The following is a 17,703-nucleotide window of genomic DNA, read 5'->3' on the forward strand; positions in this document are numbered from 1 at the left end:
CCTAAAATTTTGTCAGTTTATGCCATTTTTGGATGCTTCTGGGGCCCCCGTTGAGCGTGTGTGAGGTTTCCCGAGTTTATTTTAACAGAAAAGTGCATTTTGAGCAAGTTGAAAAAAATGACAAAAACGACATACTAACCCCTTACGTTTTTTTCAAAAATTGACGCCCTAAAATTTTGTTAGTTTATGCCATTTTTGGATGCTTCTGGGGCCCCTGTTGCGCGTGTGTGAGGTTTCCCGTGTTTATTTTAACAGAAAAGTGCATTTTGAGCAAGTTGAAAAAAATGACAAAAACGACATACTAACCCCTTACGTTTTTTTCAAAAATTGACGCCCTAAAATGTTGTCAGTTTATGCCATTTTTGGACGGGAAACCTCACACACGCTCAACAGGGGCCCCAGAAGCATCCAAAAATGGCATAAACTGACAAAATTTTAGGGCGTCAATTTTTGAAAAAAACGTAAGGGGTTAGTATGTCCTTTTTTTCATTTTTTTCAACTTGCTCAAAATGCACTTTTCTGTTAAAATAAACACGGGAAACCTCACACACGCTCAACAGGGGCCCAAGGAGCATCCAAAAATGGCATAAAATGCCAGTTTTTGAATTGGTCATTTTAGAAAAAAACGTAAGGGGTTAGTATGTCCTTTTTTTCATTTTTTTCAACTTGCTCAAAATGCACTTTTCAGGATCAGGATGAGGTGAACTTACCAGCCAAGCAGCAGTGAAAAAAACACTCGTTGAGAAAAGTCCAAATGAGTTTATTTTCTTGCGAGGATTGTTTTTTTTTTTTTGAACAAACATTGACAAGACAGTAGTCAGGAGGTGGGGGCAGGGGTCCCGGGGGGGGGGGCAGGTGGGATGCGTGGTTGAAGTATGGGAGAGGCACTCTAAGTACAAACGGATGCAGCAACATTGGACTCCCAACAAAAAGAGTAAAAACGGGTGAAATAAATACAAACGTTGAAATGAGCGCCGGTGCTCGTTTCCAATCTTGCACAAAAATACTTTAGTGGGCGTGGCTGAAAGTAATTGGCAGAACACCGGAGCCGCGAGACCCACGGGTGGCATGTTTGCGACGCCACTGTACGTGGCCCATATGGATATACTGTACAGTATTTATGGCTTCCAAGGTAAACGGGTCCAACTACGGTACGGCTCGTCTCATTGGCCGACACAAACAGCTACGCTATGTAAACAATGCACATGGATGATAAACAGCACGTCAAGTCTACAGGAAGGAAAGAAGAAGATGGAGGGGGATGATGACCTGCACTGGACGTTTAGGCCGGGGGGGGTCCGGGGGCGCCCCCCCCCCCGGCTTTCCTGCTGTGGTCAAACGTCGGGCATCCTTTCTCCGTCCAAACTGGAGCAAAAGCGGAAGTAACATTAGAAGGTAACATTAGAAGGACGTCCAGGTGGATGCTGCTTCTTCCTCTGCTGGGGAAGAAAAGGGCAAGTGCAAGGAGGGCGGGGGGGCATGGGCGTGGGGTGGGGGGGTCGTAGAAGAGTTGACTGGAGAAAATGTGCAAAATGCGCTCCAAAGCAAAAGTGACAGTGTTGCAAGTTCCTTCCCACAAGGCACTGAAGAGGAGAGGAGGAGGCGGCGGTCCTCAGTCGGGTCTCAATATGGGATATTTAGGTAAGAATTCTATAAGAATCACCTGGGGGGGGGGACAGGGACAGGAAGGAGAAACATTACTGGCATCCTGCACGCCGTACACACAAAATGATATCACAACAAACAACAAAGTTGACATTTAAAAAACATTTTTTCTAAAGAATAAAGTCTAAATATTCTATTATTACAGCTTTTTTTTTGGAGCAGGTGGAAGCATGTGACTGATCCCAGCCAATCAGTGGACACGTGTCATGACATTAGACTGGGACACTTTACATCATCAAATCAAATTGCTGCTACTGTATTATTAATAAAGTTCAAATATTATGAGAAAGCACTAAAATATTATTTAAATTAAAAATAAAGAGCCGTAATTATGAATAAAATGAAAATAAAGTCATTGGAGGAGCATAAAGTTGGAATATGAAAGAAGAGAGACCTTCGATATGAACGTGGTAATATGATGAAAAGGTTATGGCTCATTTGATATCGCAATGATCCTCATAATAATCAATAATAATAATGATAATGATTGCTGTACTTACATATTCCATCATGTTGCTGCTCTCACATTTTCTTTTGCTCAGTTTCCAGTGCAGGCCCAGCTGAACACAAACACACACAGAGATATGAAAATATGAATCCATACATTGGTTGGAATATTAGTGTAAATATTCCAAGAAGAAAAAGTTAAAGCTATCTATCACGGCCCTTTTATAGACCCATGAATGCATCATATTGCGCATGTTAAAAAGCAGCCTATCGGGGGGGTGTACTGTATGTACATACTGTATGTACATACTGTATATACATACTGTATGTACTTGTACACGGAAAGGAAGACAGATATACTGCAGATGTACAATATCGGGAAATAGAAGAAAATATTCCACTGATATTTCGCATTGAAAAAAATCATACAAATTTAAAACTATTTTTTTTTAATATAAAACTATTTTTTTTAATTTATTAATTTAATTAATTTTTAACGAATTAAAATATTAAATATTAATATAAATATTATAATATAAATATATATTATAATATTTATATTAAATTATATTAATATTATAATATAATATATAATATAAATATTATTAATTAAATATTAAAATATTATTGGAATAAAGTCATAATATTATGAGAAGAAAGTTAAACTAGAGCTAAAAAACAAAATAAAAAAAAGAGACAAAAGTCCTTAGAAACAAATTAATTTTCAGGACCAATAATATGATGAATATGATGATAATATTCGGGGGGGGGCGTATGAAATAAAAAGAATAAGAGCTCACACGGCCAGGAGGGTCGGTGAGGCGGGTCAGAGGTCAAAGTGCGTTTCCTTTCAACAAAGAAAGGAAACGCCCCCCCCCCCCCCCCCCCCAATGACCCCCCCCCACACAGGTAGACAGGTGTGGTGTGGGTGCGTTACCTTGTGGTACAATCTGTTATTCTCCCACTCCAGCAGCTTGTGAATGGAGCGTCTGGTCTGCAAGACGAGCGCAGCAGAGAGAAGTTGAGGACCGTGAACGTGCCGCCACGGCCGGGACGTCCTTGAAGGCAGCACGCTTACCCGCTTGTTGAGGCAGATGACGGGCCACAGGCTGCAGCCGGCCGTGCAGCAGCAGCACAGGCAGCCGCACAGGAGCCACTTGACGTTCACCGGAAGGTTCTTCTTCAGGCAGGCGTTGACGCGGCCCACGCTGGTGCGGAACTCCTCCGGCGCCACCTAGGAGGCGCACGGGAGATTCTCAGAGTACGCTTTCGCCAGGAACAAAACACAAAGCAGGAGTACAAATGGAAAAATGTGGGAAAAAATAAACATTCCAATAAAATGACTCTAAATAATGATATTATGAGAAAAAACATAACATTTTAGTAGCATCAGGAAAAAGCATTAAAAAACTTTTTGAAAGTGGTAAAATAAGTAATAATAACTAACTATAATAAATAATAATATAAATAATAATAACAAATAACTAAAGAAAATAAGGTTGGGGGAAAGTCAGAATATTACGGGAATAAAGTCAGAATATTACGGGAATAAAGTCAGAATATTACGGGAATAAAGTCAGAATATTACGGGAATAAAGTCAGAATATTACGGGAATAAAGTCAGAATATTACGAGAATAAAGTCAGAATATTACGAGAATAAAGTCAGAATATTACGGGAATAAAGTCAGAATATTACGGGAATAAAGTCAGAATATTACGGGAATAAAGTCAGAATATTACGGGAATAAAGTCAGAATATTACGGGAATAAAGTCAGAATATTACGGGAATAAAGTCAGAATATTACGGGAATAAAGTCAGAATATTACGGGAATAAAGTCAGAATATTACGGGAATAAAGTCAGAATATTACGGGAATAAAGTCAGAATATTACGGGAATAAAGTCAGAATATTACGGGAATAAAGTCAGAATATTACGGGAATAAAGTCAGAATATTACGGGAATAAAGTCAGAATATTACGAGAATAAAGTCAGAATATTACGAGAATAAAGTCAGAATATTACGGGAATAAAGTCAGAATATTACGGGAATAAAGTCAGAATATTACGGGAATAAAGTCAGAATATCACGGGAATAAAGTCAGAATATCACGGGAATAAAGTCAGAATATCACGGGAATAAAGTCAGAATATCACGGGAATAAAGTCAGAATATCACGGGAATAAAGTCAGAATATCACGGGAATAAAGTCAGAATATCACGGGAATAAAGTCAGAATATTACGGGAATAAAGTCAGAATATTACGGGAATAAAGTCAGAATATTACGGGAATAAAGTCAGAATATTACGGGAATAAAGTCAGAATATTACGGGAATAAAGTCAGAATATTACGGGAATAAAGTCAGAATATTACGGGAATAAAGTCAGAATATTACGGGAATAAAGTCAGAATATTACGGGAATAAAGTCAGAATATTACGGGAATAAAGTCAGAATATTACGGGAATAAAGTCAGAATATTACGGGAATAAAGTCAGAATATTACGGGAATAAAGTCAGAATATTACGGGAATAAAGTCAGAATATTACGGGAATAAAGTCAGAATATTACGGGAATAAAGTCAGAATATTACGGGAATAAAGTCAGAATATTACGGGAATAAAGTCAGAATATTACAGGAATAAAGTCAGAATATTACAGGAGTAAAGTCAGAATATTACGGGAATAAAGTCAGAATATTACAGGAATAAAGTCAGAATATTACGGGAATAAAGTCAGAATATTACGGGAATAAAGTCAGATTATTACGGGAATAAAGTCAGAATATTACGGGAATAAAGTCAGAATATTACGGGAATAAAGTCAGAATATTACGGGAATAAAGTCAGAATATTACGGGAATAAAGTCAGATTATTACGGGAATAAAGTCAGAATATTACGGGAATAAAGTCAGAATATTACGGGAATAAAGTCAGAATATTACGGGAATAAAGTCAGAATATTACGGGAATAAAGTCAGAATATTACGGGAATAAAGTCAGATTATTACGGGAATAAAGTCAGAATATTACGGGAATAAAGTCAGAATATTACGGGAATAAAGTCAGAATATTACGGGAATAAAGTCAGAATATTACGGGAATAAAGTCAGAATATTACGGGAATAAAGTCAGAATATTACGAGAATAAAGTCAGAATATTACGGGAATAAAGTCAGAATAATATTACAAGAAGCTGAAATAAGCACACACAAAATAGTAGAAAAAACAGCTGTGATTTCATAAAAGAATAATAATAGAAAATAGGTAATAGAATAGAATATATAGAATATAATTTTCATAATAGAAAAAAGTTGCAATTTTACAAGAACAAGTTCCTAATATGAAAAGGGAAAATAAATCCGCTTTAGTTGGAAGATTCAGGAAAAAACATCTTGGCTTTTTTATGTCCTAAAAATGTCAGAAACAAAGTTGGCATTTTGGGAATACTAGGCAGGGGAAGAATTACAATATGGGACAATATTGTATGAATAAAGTCTCAAAATAATGGGAATAAAGTATCAATATTATGGGAATAAGGGCTAAATATTATGGGAATAGTCTCAATATTATGGGAATGAAGTCACAATATTATGGGAATAAAGTCTCAATATTATGGGAATAAGGGCTAAATATTATGGTAATAAAATCAAAATACTAGGGCAATAAAGTCATACTATTATGGGAATAAAGTCTCAATATTATGGGAATAAAGGTACAATATTATGGGAATAAGAGCTAAATATTATGGTAATAAAATCAAAATACTAGGGTAATAAAGTCATACTATTATGGGAATAAAGTCACAATATTATGGGAATAAAGTCATACTATTATGGGAATAAAGTCTCAATATTATAAGAATAAAAGTACAATATTATGGGAATAAAGGTACAATATTATGGGAATAAAGTGTCAATATTATGGGAATAAGGGCTAAATACTATGGTAGTAAAATCAAAATACTAGGGGAATAAAGTCATACTATTATGGGAATAAAGGCTAAATATTATGGTAATAAAATAAAAATACTAGGGCAATAAAGTCATACTATTATGAGAATAAAGTCACAATATTATGGGAATAAAGTGTGAATATTATGGGAATAAGGGCTAAATACTATGGTAGTAAAATCAAAATACTAGGGGAATAAAGTCATACTATTATGGTAATAAAATCAAAATACTAGGGGAATGAAGTCATACTATTATGGGAATAAAGTCACAATATTATGGGAATAAAGTCACAATATTCTGGGAATAAAGTGTCAATATTATGGGAATAAGGGCTAAATACTATGGTAGTAAAATCAAAATACTAGGGGAATAAAGTCATACTATTATGGAAATAAAGGCTAAATATTATGGGAATAAAATCAAAATACTAGGGGAATGAAGTCATACTATTATGGGAATAAGGGCTAAATATTATGGTAGTAATATCAAAATACTAGGGGAATAAAGTCATACTATTATGGGAATAAAGGCTAAATATTATGGTAATAAAATCAAAATACTAGGGGAAACAAGTCATACTATTATGGGAATAAGGGCTAAATATTATGGTAATAAAATCAAAATACTAGGGGAATAAAGTCATACTATTATGGGAATAAAGGCTAAATATTATGGTAATAAAATCAAAATACTAGGGGAATAAAGTCATACTATTATGGGAATAAGGGCTAAATATTATGGTAATAAAATCAAAATACTAGGGGAAACAAGTCATACTATTATGGGAATAAGGGCTAAATAAAATAGAACTGATAATAAAATACTATGGGAATAAAATCCAAATATGATGGGGAATAAAGTGTAAATATTAAAAAGTGTAAACTTGTCAAAATAAATGTTGTATATGTTGAAAAAGTGAAAGTTTCAGGCCGCGTGTGCGTGCGTATAGAGGAGGTGCGGCCATGATGCCTCGCCAGAAGAGGCCAAGAGGAAAGATAAGCATCGCGCCTGCTGGCCTGCTGGCCTGCTGGCCGCACGGCGGCGGCGGTGAAAGGCGGCTGACTGAATAGATGCTCATTCCTGGCTCGGTGTGTACGCCATAAAAGGGTCGTAATGTTTTATGACAGGATGCTAAGGTCTCTTTGCAAACAGGCCAAAGAGCCCAGGACTAAAGGCCAGCGGGGCCTGATCCTGATCCGCAGCCTTCAATCATCATAATTGGGAGCTCGTCCATCACGTGTCAGCGTGGCTCACAATGGCGGAGCTCGTGTTTATTGCCCCCCACTTCCCTCCGCATTGCTCCGGCCCCCGCAGCCCTTTTTTGTCTTCCTGCGTCTGACCCAGGAAGCCGCCCTTTCTTGTCCCGGCCATTATTTTATCACCCGCCGTCCGACCCCTCCACCGCCGCGACCGGCCCGGGCCCTACACACGGCTTACTCATTGACAGAGGGTGCGCGGCCCTGCCCGGCTAGGCCTCGCCACTCAATAGGTCCCGCTTTGGGGAAGCGCTTGAAAGGCCCCCGGCGGGACAAAGGAATGACGCTGGCGTTAGCTGTGGGATTCATCTCCACCGCAAGGTAGCACACATGCTAGCAACGTGGAAATCCATCACCTACCTTTCCTGTGAGGACGGAGGGGAACTCTGTGTCGAAGCGGTTGCTCAGACCGAACCTGGACAAACACAAATAATAAAAACTCATTATTTCTCTCCCTATTATATAATAAATAATATAGGCTACATTTGATGAGAATAAAGTCAAAATATGGAGAGAAAAAGTCGTATCCTATCCAGAAAACGGTCACAACTTGATGAAATTGATCATGGAAATGGTTATGGAAATAAATATTACAAGAAGAAAACTGACGTTAGCATGCTAACACACTAGCCACGTACACATGGACACAAATATTCCAATCGCATTACATTATTGGTCATTTTTAGCTGTGCCCAATTCGTCCTATTCCTAATTCATCATGTTCCGTGGCCGACCGGCTTTCATTTTGGTTCCAAATATTCTGTGGGACCATGTAAGGAAAAAGACCGCACTTTGGACACCCCCTGCTATAGTGACCACTTCTGTGTCTGAATACATGACATTATATACATATGTAGCTCCAATTTACACAGAGTGAAATAACTCCAGCCACAGAAAATTCATGACTGATTGAAAATGACAAATATGACGTACGTCAATGATACACGATCAATACACGTAGGAACTATAGTTTTATATCATGTTTCTGTGACTGTGTGTTTGTTTACACAGACTTGATGCGTCATTTTGTTTACGTCTCTTTAGTAGCATACTATCAGAACCATTTCACCACAAAAAAATTAAGTAATATCTTTTTTTTAAAGAAAAAGCTAAAAATAGCAAAAAGTATTTAGCATAACTTCTACTTTTCACACGTAAATAAATGTTACAGTATGCAATGAAGTCTACCACAAAATGATTGTCATAAGTGTGCATTAACAACACATTGTTTACATATAGGCATGTCATGAAATACATACTTTTAGGATTAGATTACGATTAAGATACGCCTTTATTCGTCCCTCAGTGGGGGAATTTGTAGCTTAGCTTCTATTCCATATCGGTGCAACGGCACGTGCTAAGTGTTTACATTGAATACATTTGGAACAAAAACAAACATGGCTGTGCAAAGCAACACTAATAGCTATTAGTTTTATCAAGTAATGTAAGAGGTTAAATTCCCCACATTGTCCCGTCTAAGCTATTTATGTTTACATTTGTTGTTTATACGTGTTTACGTTTGCTGTTGGTGACGTGTTTACGAGTCTTTAGCTAGGTACTTTTGCTAGGTACCTCACGAGCCACAGCTAGAAGCGCGGGAGCATAAAGGTTGCCAAGGTGACGCAAAGTACAGTCGACGTTACCTTAATGTCGTAACAACACGAAGAGTGACAACGCGTTCACTCCTGCTGCTTTTAGCGGACGCGTCAATTCGCTCGTTGGTTAGCATGCTAGCAACTGATGATGGAAGACACCACAACAAGCGACGACGAGGCGGCGTGTGACGCACAAAGAAAACATGCGAAACACTTACACTGTGATGTGGCCGGCCCCGCGCATTACCACGGGCTCCGGGAAGTATCTGGACAAGTGTTCCTCGATGACTACGCGTTCGTCGTCGTCATCTTCTAACTCATAAATGGTATCAAAGTCCGCCATGTTGGCTGGTGGGCAGCGAGGCGCTCATGACGTCACTCGCGGGGCTGCGCACGCCATCGTCAAAGGGAGCGAGCACGCAGAGGCCGAATTCAATGATGAAAATGCCAAACAGCACATTAGTTTAGACGTATTATTTACTATACTATTATTTTAAAGTTATGTGTTATATGGATTAGTAAACTAGCCTATTGAATATCAACTAAAAAGTTAGAAATAAACATTAACTTCACAGGAAGACATTTGTCTTTAAAATTCAGTACATAAGACCATAAACTGGATAGAAATAAACATTATGGGTTTTCAGACAGGCTGTTATGTTGTTAGAACAACAAGCTCATAAATAATCTGTCAGGGAAATTAGTTGTTTGACCTCCTTGACCCTTGGCCATTTACAATGATGAATATTTCCTAAATATCATCATCAAGCTGATTTATGTTGGCTCCCACTTTATTGGGGTTTGGGGTGTTCTACTGGGTCAACAACCTGCTGTCATTTATGGTAGCGATGCTAACACACTGGGACCAAATAAGAGAAATTTGGTAGTTTTGTTAGCCTGCTATGTATTTATCTCATGTGTACAATTTTTGCTGCTTTGTCTTTTTTTTTTAAATAATTTTTTGCTGCAAAACAATAAAGAAAACCAATAAAAACAATAATGCTAGGATGAAAATAATAGAAAAACTGCAAAAAGCTATTTATTTACATTGTCAACATCAAACCTTATTACACTTGATTGAATGTGCAGGGGAAAAAAAACAGTTCACACATTCACACATCACATACAACCCCCCCACCCCGTCCCCCCAATATTTATATGTTATTAAGTCACAAACAATGTCAAGGTTGTTTGGGAATCTTTCCAGCAACCCTGCCCTAATGTAATTTGAACTATTCTATAAAAGGCCGTTATGTGAGGATAGAAGCTCCAGCAGTCCTAACGGTAGTAAATCCCAAGGTGTAGCGGCTGGGAGGGAGTGCGGGGGCCCAGACCGGGGGCCCAGACCGGGTGCCCTGGTGGCCCCGTGCCGGTCAAGTGTCCTGCAGCGTGTCGGAGTGCTCCGTTTGGTTCCGTGGGTCCACAAAAGGTGAACGGTGCGATCACTGGGTGACAGTCACGGGCTGTATGTTCCTGATGGAAGGCAACGTGTTCATGGCCTGGGGGGGGTACAGGCCGCCGTGGATGTCCGTGCAGGGGCTGAGGGACCCCGGCATGGCCAGGGGGCTCACCGAGCCCGGGTCGCTGTGCACCGAACCCCCGCTGCCGTCCGACTGACCCATCTTCTTCTTGATCAGCTTCCTCTCCTTGGCGCGGCGGTTCTGGAACCAGATCTTCACCTGGAATCCATTTGGAAACATTTCATCAATATTTAATCCATGCTCATTCAGGGGAAACATATTTGGTACGTATTGATATCATTTCTAACATATTTGGTACGTATTGATATCATTTCTAACATATTTGGTACACATTGATATCATTTCTAACATATTTGGTACGTATTGATATCATTTCTAACATATTTGGTAGGTAGTGATATCATATCTAACATATTTGGTACACATTGATATCATTTCTAACATATTTGGTACGTATTGATATCATTTCTAACATATTTGGTATGTATTGATATCATTTCTAACATATTTGGTACGTATTGATATCATTTCTAACATATTTGGTACACATTGATATCATTTCTAACATATTTGGTACGTATTGATATCATATCTAACATATTTGGTACACATTGATATCATATCTAACATATTTGGTATGTATTGATGTCATATCTAACATATTTGGTAGGTAGTGATATCATTTCTAACATATTTGGTACGTATTGATATCATATCTAATATATTTGGTACGTATTGATATCATTTCTAACATATTTGGTACACATTGATATCATTTCTAACCATTTTTGCATATTTGTGCTTTTTAAATCAATTTTTGCTGCTATGACTGGGCAACATGTGCTATATCTATATCAGTGATAATTTGGTGCTGCTGTACCTACATATACCTATACACACCTATATATACCTATATATACACACCTATATACCTATATATACACCTATATACCTATATATACACCTGTATACCTACTTTTACTATATATACTATACTATATAAGCCTATATATACACCTATATACCTACATATACTGTATATACACACTTATATACCTATATATACACACACCAGACATCTCTCTATATATAGATGTATCTATATATACCTAGATATAACTATATATGCCTATATACACATCTATATACCTATATATACACACCTATACATACCTATATATACACGTATATACCTATATATACACCAGACATATCTATATATACCTAGATATAACTATATATGCCTATATATACACACACACCAATATACCTATATATATGCACCTATACATATATATACACACACCTATATATAACTATATATACACCTAGATATAACTATATATGCCTATATATACACACACATATATATACACGCCTATGTATACACCTATATATACACACACATATATATACACGCCTATGTATACACCTATATATACACACTTATATACCCCATACACACCTATATATATCTATACATGCTGCTGTATACACCAGATACCCATATATACACCTATATACCTATACACACACCTATATATATAGGTATATATAATGATATACACCTGTATATAGCTTGCATGTTTATGTGATTTGTCAATAGGGTTTTACTGTCCTTGCATGTTGATGGGATAGTAAATACATAAATAGATAGATAGATAGATAGATGGATATATGGATAAATAATAACTAGATGTCTTCCTCCAGTGGTTGAGATGAATGTAGTTTATGTGCTGCCGTGATCACGTGACGTGTCTTGCACCAACCTGTCTCTCCGAGAGCCCCAGATTGACAGCCAGCTCGGCTTTCCTCCTGATGGTGATGTATCTGTTGAAGTGGAACTCCTTCTCCAGCTCCAGCCTCTGGTGGTCCGTGTAGACCACCCGGTACTTCTCCTTCGTTCTCGTTTTCCCTGCGGAGGAAGAAAAAAAACACATGATTGTCTGTTAGGGAGCGAGGGAAGGAGGAAAGGAAGGAAGGAGGAAGGCAAAAGGAGGCGGCCAGGTGGTCGGACCGCATGCCTCAAGCGGCCTATCGGCTCCGAGCATCTTTATGGGCCGAGACCCCAAATCCACATCTCCTGGCTTTGGTCTACTCATACGCAAATGGGCCCTTTGATGATGAAGCCCATCGCAATGATTCTCCTTGCAGATTGCAAAGAAACACGGAGATAAGATGGGGGGGTCGGGGGGGGGGGGGGGTCCAGAATGTGTCTGCACGCTTGAAGCCGCATTCCACGCACTATAATATACTATAGAGTATACATGCATGCAGTATAGAGTACATGCAGTACACATGCATCCGTGTTGGGTACACGGAGGTCTGTTGAAAGAGGACCCTTCCTGTCCCGTCCCGTCCCGTCCCGTGGGTGCATATCAAAGTGAGGAGGTGTCGAAAGCAGCTCGGATATGACGGCCGTCGCGCACGCGCACACGCACACAAACAAGAAGTCAAACCCCGGTCTGCCCAGTCAGTCTTGCGGGGAAGTGACGGCCCAGCCAGGCCGCCGTTATTAGCATGACAAGCGGCCTGGCGCCGCTCCGTCACGCCTCCCGTCCGATGGGACGCCTCGCCGGCTCCACGTTCCCACGCTCCCCGTACCCACGCACCTCCGCCGTCGGGGGTACCCGCATCTACCATCATCTACCATCTCCACCAGGACTGCTACACCAGGATGTCTGGGCATGCACGGAGGCACGATTACACCACGTCACCTACACTATAGTACACTATAGTACACTTTAGTACACCACTACAACAATACAGTACAAAGTACTAAGTACATACAGTAACGTATAGTCAGCTCATTTGTTTTATTCATCCTTTTTCTCCATAGACTAATTAATTTACTTGGCATATTTCATATTTTACCTCATATTTCTTCCTTTAAAAATTACATTTACTCTATAAATCACATCCCTAAAAAATATTTATACATATACTGTGTTTTTTCCTCATTTGAATATGAAATAGACTGCATGAAACACATAAGGATATTTCTCAATATATATTTATATTATCATTAGTCTTACTTGAATGAAATATGATGAAATATGCCGTATGAACCACACGAGGGTATTTTCCATTATATATGTATATATATATATATATATATATACTATCATTTGTTTAATGAAATATGATGAAATATGAAACCACACGAGGGTCTTTAACTCCATTTGGAAATCATTTCTACTGCAACATAGAAATTGTTCCTCCATTTCAAAAGGAGATATAATATAATATTATATATAATATAATATAATATACAATTTTACACACTTTTCTCCTTTTCAAAACCTCATGGATTTTGTTTGCAATATTTGCTAGAATATTGTACAGTATAATATATAGTATTAGATATACAGTATAAGATATATATATACAGTATAAAATTATATTCAGTATTAGATATACAGTATAAAATATAGTATATACAGTATTATTGTCATCAGGTTTTTTCTAAATAAATGTTTTTCGTTGAAAAATGACCTCAAGATTGAGATGACAAAAGTTTGTTGCTATTTTGATATTAATATTTTCCTTCCTTCCAAAATGAGATGTGAAGTATTCGTTACATTCGTTTTTAAAAAAGGAAATTGAATATTTGTACACATTTGTCTCAATTTTAAAACGAAGTAATGGACTTTTAAATTACATTTGGGGATATTTAAAGACATTTCCCTTCATGAAAATAATTATAAATATGAATGGGGAATTAAAAAAGAAACGAGCCATATTGAGTACATTTCCTCTATTTTAAAATCATATTTTCTGCACGAGCTGCTTAGATGATTTTTAGGGAATTTGGGGAAATTTAACACATTTTCATTTTCTTGATTTGAAATGAGATTCATGAGGAGTTTTTCCAAAGTGTTTTTTTTTCTATATTTGTCTCCATCTAAAAAGAGAAAAGGACCACATTTTCTAAATCAAACTTTTCATATTTTTTTCGTTTTGTAATTTTTTCTCGGTCCCAAAAAGGAGGTCTCCTGGACTTGTCCCGGTCTTGGTGGGCTAGGAAGAGAAGTGGAATCCATTCTGTAAGGAGGCCTGCAGTCTTTTTTTTTTTTAGCAAAGTCATAAATTAGATGAAGTATGACTTTTAAAAAGTAATAAAAATGATGCATATTGTCTCCGGGTTCGGACAAACGAGTTTCCACCTCCGGAAAAGAACGAAGCCAAGACGAAGGTTTTTCTAAGAACGGAGCGACTTCGGGGCGACAAAGTCCCGATCAGACCCGGAAACCGGCCTCGGACGAGGCCCGCGCGGTTTGGCCGAAAAGGGACCCCGGTCCCGGGGAGGGACACCCACCTGTGGAGGACGACTGGGCGGTTTTGCTCATCCACTGGTAGGAGTTGCGTCGTTCCCGGTCCGGGGAGAGCTGGGCCCCGGCGACGTTGTCCGGCGGCGGCGGCTGCAGCACCGCGGAGGCCGGCGGGTGCATGTGGGTGTACTCGGGCGAGCAGTAGGGCACCTGCGCGGGGGACGAGTTGTTGATGGGCGCGGGGAGAGCGTTCGGGGGTCCGAGGCTGTAGGCGCCCCAGTCCTCCCGGGGGGCCCCGTACGACGAGGGCCCCCAGCTCCCCGCCGACTGAGCGTGGGAGTCCACGTTGGGGACGTGGTGGTATCCGCTGAAGTCGGGGTACTGGGGCGTGGAGACGAAGTTCTGGGGGGGCAGGTTGATGCTGGATCTTCTGACTGGGCCTTGGTGATACATGCCGGTCTCTTTATCCAGTAGGTACCCCACATACATGGCTCGGCTCACGCTGGAAGGAAGGCTCGGCGATAAAAGGCTTAATTCTCGGGTGACATGCTTCGGGGAGGGCAAGCAAAGGAAAACAAGTCCGAAAGCGATCCCGAGGGCGACTTCGACGTATAGTCCGGGTCCGGGTCTTCCAGCCTTGGTGGAGGTCTCACATGATGTGGGGATGTTGACAAGATGCTAAAGGTATACTCTTCCCTGCCTTGACGTCAACTCTGACGGACATTTGCATCCGAATGAAAGACCCCCCCCCAACCCCCCCCATCACTTTGCTTCCCTTCCGACCCCCCCCCCCCCCCCTCCTCCCCCGGTCATCAGGTGACAGTGGGCCCATAGTGGCGTCCAGAGGAGGGATACGTGAACCCATACCTTTCTGGTCTGGTCTCAGATTGAAACATAAAGTATTTTTGTCAACGATAAAAGTCCTGATTCAATCAATAATCCAAAGTATCGATATCGAAGTATCGATATTCCAGTCTCACTACTGAACGGCAGACTGCGTGTCTCTCTTTTACTTTCACTTTTCTATGACTTTCTATCTAAGGTGGGAGTTTGCCGAGTCCGCTTTTTCTTGTTGTTGTTTTTCTTTTCTTTTTTTTTTTTTTTGAGGGGGGGGGGCATATTCACGTGCAAACGAGGTGCAAAGTAGCCGAGATGTTCTTGTCTTTTCCCCGAGAAGCTCGCCTTCACACCTCAAGGTCGCACTTCACAGCTAATTCCGGTTCCAAGGAAACCACTACCCCCCCCCCCCCCACGAGCACCCCCACCACCTCGGCCACCCACCCCCCCCCACTCCCTCCCTGACAGATTACACCTCATGTGGCACCAGATTATTCCTAACATGCGCCACGTGAAGGGATTAAAGAGCCGTGCAGTATGACATCATGACAATGTGACATTATGACATTATGGCATTATATTATTATGGCATTATGCCATTATGGCATTATAATATTATGGCATTATGAAATTATGACATCATGTCATCGTGGCATTATGACAATATGCCATTATGACATTATGGCATTATAATATTATGGCATTATGAAATTATGACATCATGTCATCGTGGCATTATGATATTATGGCATTATAATATTATGGCATTATAATATTATGGCATTATGAAATTATGACAGTATGGCATTATGGCAATATGGCATGATGGCATGATGACTATATGGCATGATGGCATTATGACAATATGACATGATGGCATTATGGCAATATGACATGATGGCATTATGACAATATGACATGATGGCATTATGAAATTATGACAGTATGGCATTATGTCATTTTGACAATATGTCATGATGGCATTATGGCAATATGTCATGATGGCAATATGACATGATGGCATTATGACATGATGGCATTATGGCAATATGACATGATGGCATTATGGCAATATGACATGATGGCATTATGACATGATGGCATTATTATGTGATGGCATTATTACGTGATGGAATTATGACATGATCGCATTATGGCAATATGACATGATGGCATTATGACATGATGGCATTATTACGTGATGGCATTATTACGTGATGGCATTATGACATGATGGCATTATGGCAATACGACATGATGGTATTATGGCAATATGGCATGATGGCATTATGACAATATGGCATTATGGCAATATGACATTATGGCAATATGACATAATGGCATTATGGCAATATGACATTATGACAATATGACATTATGACAATATGACATTATGACATGATGGCATTATGGCAATATGACAATATGACATTATGGCAATATGACATTATGGCAATATGACATTATGACAATATGAGATTATGACATAGAGAAGATGAAGGCTGAAAAGGCCGATTCATTTGCTATTTAACAAGGCCGACTAATTGGCTCGTTGAGGCCAAAGTCATAAATGCTGACATGACTCCTTTTATTGGCCACAAAATATTTATGGGCCTCCTCTACACTTCTTGGATTTCTTTGCCTCTCTTCCTTTTCCCTCCCATTTAATAGAAGGATCCAGCTATTTATTAAGTGGGGGGCGTTTTCACTAGTTGGTTTTTGCTGATTTTATTGGATTTAGTGAATTTTTTAAAAACACTAAAATGCCTCGTGAAGCTGAAATTAACCCCCAAAACAGATTAAAAACACATTCAAGTGTCATGACGTCTCACCTTTTATTTCCTGTTTTTCTCTTAAGGGCTGACAGTCACTTTGATGTCCTCTGGTGGTTTGTTGAGGGACAGCATCGAGGGAATTCATACCAGCGTTCATACTGCAAGTGGCCGCAAGAGGGCAGCATACTACTGCTCATGCTGAGTCACCTGGAATCATCACTCGGCAAAAAAGGCATTTTACATGTCAAAATACCATTTTAGTAATCATTTTAGTATCTTTAAGTTGAAATATAAAAGGAAAAATACATTTTAAGAAGTCACAATATTATGAAAAGTCAAAATACTTTGGAAACAACATAAAAATAAAAAAAATCTGGGAATAAAGTTGTAATATTAGTAGAGTTGAAATATGA

General features: G+C 39.1%; 2 protein-coding genes across 2 annotated transcripts; both read right to left on the reverse strand.

The window, feature by feature from the left end:
• Positions 1 to 731: 731 nt before the first annotated feature.
• Positions 732 to 9,310, reverse strand: chic1 (cysteine-rich hydrophobic domain 1). The gene is made up of 6 exons (XM_058064916.1): positions 9,145 to 9,310; positions 7,692 to 7,746; positions 3,191 to 3,346; positions 3,050 to 3,106; positions 2,166 to 2,225; positions 732 to 1,663 (listed from the first exon to the last, which is right to left on the reverse strand). The coding sequence occupies exons 1-6, from the start codon at positions 9,267 to 9,269 to the stop codon at positions 1,613 to 1,615; spliced, it is 504 nt and encodes a 167-aa protein (XP_057920899.1). The 5' UTR covers positions 9,270 to 9,310; the 3' UTR covers positions 732 to 1,612.
• Positions 9,311 to 10,067: 757 nt separating this feature from the next.
• On the reverse strand, positions 10,068 to 15,394 carry cdx4 (caudal type homeobox 4). The gene is made up of 3 exons (XM_058060818.1): positions 14,726 to 15,394; positions 12,177 to 12,322; positions 10,068 to 10,605 (listed from the first exon to the last, which is right to left on the reverse strand). The coding sequence occupies exons 1-3, from the start codon at positions 15,165 to 15,167 to the stop codon at positions 10,369 to 10,371; spliced, it is 825 nt and encodes a 274-aa protein (XP_057916801.1). The 5' UTR covers positions 15,168 to 15,394; the 3' UTR covers positions 10,068 to 10,368.
• Between the last annotated feature and the right edge of the window lie 2,309 nt (positions 15,395 to 17,703).

Source organism: Doryrhamphus excisus, chromosome 2 (assembly GCF_030265055.1).
Source record: "Doryrhamphus excisus isolate RoL2022-K1 chromosome 2, RoL_Dexc_1.0, whole genome shotgun sequence".
Taxonomy (NCBI): domain Eukaryota; kingdom Metazoa; phylum Chordata; class Actinopteri; order Syngnathiformes; family Syngnathidae; genus Doryrhamphus; species Doryrhamphus excisus.

Bases quoted from the DNA above. Each gene is read 5' to 3' on its own strand.
- chic1 (XM_058064916.1), bottom strand. From the start codon at position 9,269: ATGGCGGACTTTGATACCATTTATGAGTTAGAAGATGACGACGACGAA. The intron at 7,747-9,144 runs GTAAGTGTTTCG...GTGTTTGTCCAG, and splicing joins GGGGCCGGCCACATCACAGT to GTTCGGTCTGAGCAACCGCT. The intron at 2,226-3,049 runs GTAACGCACCCA...GTTTGTGTTCAG, and splicing joins ATAACAGATTGTACCACAAG to CTGGGCCTGCACTGGAAACT.
- cdx4 (XM_058060818.1), bottom strand. From the start codon at position 15,167: ATGTATGTGGGGTACCTACTGGATAAAGAGACCGGCATGTATCACCAA. The intron at 12,323-14,725 runs GTGGGTGTCCCT...CTTCCTCCGCAG, and splicing joins CGCCCAGTCGTCCTCCACAG to GGAAAACGAGAACGAAGGAG. The intron at 10,606-12,176 runs GTTGGTGCAAGA...AATGGATTCCAG, and splicing joins TGGGGCTCTCGGAGAGACAG to GTGAAGATCTGGTTCCAGAA.